General features: G+C 39.6%; 1 protein-coding gene across 1 annotated transcript in view; it reads right to left on the bottom strand.

The window, feature by feature from the left end:
• Positions 1-3: 3 nt before the first annotated feature.
• The window catches only part of LOC102814440 (antigen WC1.1-like), a gene marked incomplete at both ends in the record, with an annotated part of 12,239 nt that continues 7,551 nt past the window's right edge, over positions 4-4,691 (bottom strand). The window contains 2 exons of the mRNA XM_006878040.1: positions 4-143; positions 242-283. Of these exons, the coding sequence (XP_006878102.1) occupies positions 4-143; positions 242-283 (182 nt within the window). The remainder of the gene's footprint in view (positions 144-241; positions 284-4,691) is intronic.

A 4,691-nucleotide genomic window follows, 5' to 3' on the forward strand; every position in this document is an offset into this window, starting at 1 on the left:
ACAGCCCAGCTGCTGACACACCACCTCGGCTTCTGCCAGGCTCCAGGAGTCATCACACACCGTGCCCCAGGAGCCTTGGTGCCAAACCTCCACTCTCCCTGAGCACATGGTGTCTCCTCCCCTGAGTCGAAGCTTCTCTTTGTCTGAAAGGTAGCAGCACTTTCTATTACTGGCCTGTTGGAAAGGAGGATCCCTTGAGAACCAACAGGGGAACCTGGAGGGATATCAAGGGGTATCTTACCTGAACAGGAGGCAGCAGTGGGGCAGCTCTTAGTTTTCATTCCTGCAGAAACAGACAATGAGGAAGAGTTGGATTAAGGAGACCTGGGCATGAAACCTTCAAATGATCACCAGGTTTAACTATTTCAGGAGAGCACTCCCCAAGGCTCCATAGAGCACAAAGGGAATGACCAATCAGGAGCCCAGAGAAATCAGACACCTCATCAATTCTAACAGGTGAACAACTGAGCATAAATTGGTGTTTTTAATTTGCTACTTTAGTTGTAGCTTCATAAAGAGTCTCTGGGTGATATTAGAAGTTCAGTGCTTGACTGACTATGAGTTAAAAGATTGGTGTTTTCAGTTCACCCAGAGACAACTTAGATTCCAGGATTGGTCATCTGCTTCTGAAAGCCCTATGGAGGCTTGATGACCAGAGCTCAACTAGAGGAACACAAAGAAATTTGAGAAAGGAAACAAGTGTAAATTGCTACAATATGTGAACTTGACCTGTACTTATTGATGTAGTAACTCAAAATACCAACTGGAAGGGAAAGAGTCTTTACATTAAGATCAAACCTATCCCTTTGGTATACAGGGTTGATAGGGATGGGTAACTTAAACATTGGCAACCTAGGGCTGCGAACCTTCAGGTCAGCGGTTCGAAACTACCAGCCGCCCGTGGGAGAAAGATGAGGCTTTCTACTCCCGTAAAGATTTACACCCTTGGAAACCCTGTACAGGGTCGCTATGGGTCGGAACCGACTCGACGGCACTTAACAACAACAACATAGAGGCACAAAGTGGCTGGCTTATAAGTTTTCAAGAGGGAGTTTAGTTTCAGAGTGAGCAATAGAAGGTAGAATCCCCACTAACTAGTTTTCATCTTGCCTAGATGGGTCTGGTGAAAGGAGATACAGATAGGATTCATTTGATTGAATAGTGAGTAATTGTTATCATGACTAATGCTATTGTCAGAACTGTCAATGTAGAAGTTTCACATAACAAAAAGGGGAGAGTAGTTAATCTTACATTCAAGGAACAGAGGATCCTAGGCCATCAAGGGGAAAGAAGAGCATGGGAAGAACATGGAAACTTAACCAGAGAAACAGCAACACCAGAGATGTAAGCAGAGTTGATGACATGGAGAGAGGGAGCAGCTGAGGACTCCAGACTCATGGAAAGAGAAAGGCGGGTGGCCAGGAGGCTGGCTTGCAGCATGTACCCCTTGGTTGTTTAAACAATTATATATTCCTGAGTGTATTTATGTACATAAAAACAAAACAAAACAGAGGGAACAGAAGCAAATAATGTTAAATGAAGATGTATGGAGGGGATTGCAATGAAGCAAAATACAATAGGATGAGTGCAAAACTGATGTTCTCCCATTAAAACTATCACTCAATTCACAATAAAAAATTAAAAAAGCAAAAACAACAACAACAACAAAAAAACACACAAAAGAAATCCCAATGGAGCAGTTCTATTTTCCAAACATGGGGTTACAATGAGTCAGAATTAACTGGTCTGCCATTAACAACAGCAAAAACAGGTAAAAAATGCATGAGAAGGCAAGGATGACTGGATGATTGAATATAGTTATAGTCATTGATTTCAGGAATTACAAGGCTTCTCAGACTTTGTTTTATAAATTTCAGGTGTGATGATGAAACCTCACAGGTGTAGGTTCAAACAGCTTTAGTCAGGTATCTCAGGAATGGGTGAAGATTCATTTCAGTACTAGGGGCTCATATCCTCAAAATGGTTTGTTAAACCAAACCTTTTAAGTGGTTTGAGGAGCTTTAGATAAAGCCAGCTTCAAGGTTCTCTCAAATATCATTTTTTTACAAAGAGATATTTCTCTGATCCACTTTATACAATAGACAGCTGTGTCAGGATTCCCTTCCTTAGAGTGTTTTTTCTGTATGTGTGATTTAATCTGAGAGGAAAACAGCCTCTAAATTTTGTGCTACCAGAGTCTTGGTGTGGCACTGTGAGTTAATGTGTCAGACTGCAAAGCTGTTTGAACTACAAGGTTGGTGGCTCAAGCTCACCAGTCACTCCTTGATAATCCTAGACAGGGTTGTTATGGGTTGGAACTTACTCAATGGCATTTAACAACAACAGCAACAACCAAATAGTAAGAGCTTGTCACAGGGAGAGTTTCCTAGGCAGCCATATTAGAAAAGAGAAACAACAGCCTAATTCAGCAAGAATTCAGTTATGGTAAAAACAAATATTTTTAATTTCTCTATTACAAGTCATAGTTTCCATGTTATCACTTCTCCATTACTAAATTGTGGAAGAGTATTTTATTACTATTTATTAGCCATTTCTTTCCATTTTCCTGTAAATTAACAAGTGGAATGGACTAAATTGAGTGTATAAAATTTTTCTTTTTCCTATCAAGGGCTAAGTCATAGAAACATTCTAGAATGCAGAAAAGTAAATTGTAGAAGTCATTGAGAGAAAAACATGCATCTTATTTGTATACATCAGAAACGAAAAATGTGACAAAATCTAAATGATGCCTTTATGTTTTGCACATGTTATCTTTTTGTTTGAAACTTTTTATTGTGAATTAAGAGAAGATCATCAGTTTCACATTCAACAAATAATGCACTTTGTTTCATCTCATTAATTGCAATTCCCTCCACATAACCACAGATTTCCCACTTCCTCCCTGTGGTGCTTATTTCCATTCCAACCTCCTTCCCATCAGTTCTCAACTTTATTCTTAGATAAATGTTGCCCTTTTGATTTGAATGGTTGACCATTTTCAAGACTTTACAAGTGTTGTTGTCCCCTTTGTATATCTATCTACTGCTTAGCCAAAAATTGGGTCATGAGGGTTCATCTCTGAGAGGTGTTTCAGAGCCATAGTCCTGGGTTCCTCCAGTCTGTTTCTGACCAGTAAGCCTGGTTCATTTTTTGAAAAAATGAGTTTTGTTCCACCTTTTCTCCTACTCTATCCAGGACCTTCTAATGTGATCCCTTTCAGAGCAATGATGTAGCCAGGCACTATGTCTATTCTCTGGTCTCAGAGTCATGGAGACTAATGTTCATGTGTTTCATTGGCCCATAGAATTAGTTGATTCCAAGTATCTTCAGTTTTCGTTATTCTTCTTTCTTCCACACATGTAGAACCAATGTGGCATCTTAGATAACTGATCATGATATTTTAGGATCCTAGTCTGTACTCACAAAGTAGAATGTAGAGCATTGTCTTTGAGGACTACGTCATGCTAATTGATCAGGGTGTCCCCTGTGACTATAGTCCTAAACCTCCATGCCCAGTAACTCATTGCCTTAAGATGTTTGGTGATGTCTAAGAAGTTTTTTTATTTTTTGTCCCCTATATGCTCTACCACATTCATAGGTGTGTAAATACCCATTTACAAATATTCTCTTTCAATCTCTTATATATTTGTGGGTATACTCCCAATTCGTCCTCAAATACCCTTTCAGTCAGTGAATCTGTCCATGTATCCACCCATAGAACACTGTTGTTCCAAAGTTGTGTATATACCTCTATCTCCTTTAGCCTTGCATTACTCCCTGTGTCTTCACCTGTCTTCTTTGTTCTTCTGCCAACCTCTTTGTTGCTGTATATTGTCTTCTGTGTCACCCGAGTTAACATGTGTCTACCCTCTAGTCAGTGAACTACTCTCCTTTCCCTAACACCACTAGTAACCGTCAAAGAATGCTTCTTTTATCATGAAAACTTTTCTTGAGTTTTTACAATAGTAGTCTCATACTATATTTATGCTTTTGTGATTGAGGGTGTGGTGCTATAGGATAAACATTCCACTACAAGGTTGATTTGAACTGCAAGGTTGGTGGTTCAAACTCACCAGCTGCTCCTTGGAAACCCTCTTCTGGGCCGCTATGAGTCAGAACAAGCTCAATGGCACTTAACAACAACAACAACTTCACTCAGCATAATGTCTGCCAGATTCATGCATGCTATGAGGTGTTTCACAGATTCATTGTTATTTTTCAATGTTGTGTAGTATTCCATTTTGTATATGTACCAAAATTTGTTTATCCATTCTTTCATTGATGGACATTTATGCTGTCTCTTTTGTTATTGTGAAAAGTGCTGTGATGAACATGGGTGTGCATATATCAGCTAGTGTAGTGGTTCTTATTCCTTGGGGATATATATCAAGTAGAGGGATTGCTGGGTCATATGGTATTGCAATTTCCTACCTGGGCAGGATGCATCATTCTGTTTTCCACAGTGGTTGTGCTGTATTACAGTCCCACCATCAATGTAGGAGGGTCTCTCCACATTCTCACCAGCCATTGTTGCTTTCTGTTCTTTTGAACTTTTCTATTAATGCTGGGCTCATTGTTGTTTTAACCTTCATCTTTCTAGTAGCTAATGAACTTACTCAAGGGTACTTAACAACAAGAACAATGGCTAATGATCATGAACATTTCTTCATGTTTTTGTTGGCTGTCTGAAT

This window comes from Chrysochloris asiatica, unplaced genomic scaffold (genome assembly GCF_000296735.1).
Source record: "Chrysochloris asiatica unplaced genomic scaffold, ChrAsi1.0 scaffold01345, whole genome shotgun sequence".
Classification (NCBI taxonomy): Eukaryota; Metazoa; Chordata; class Mammalia; order Afrosoricida; family Chrysochloridae; genus Chrysochloris; species Chrysochloris asiatica.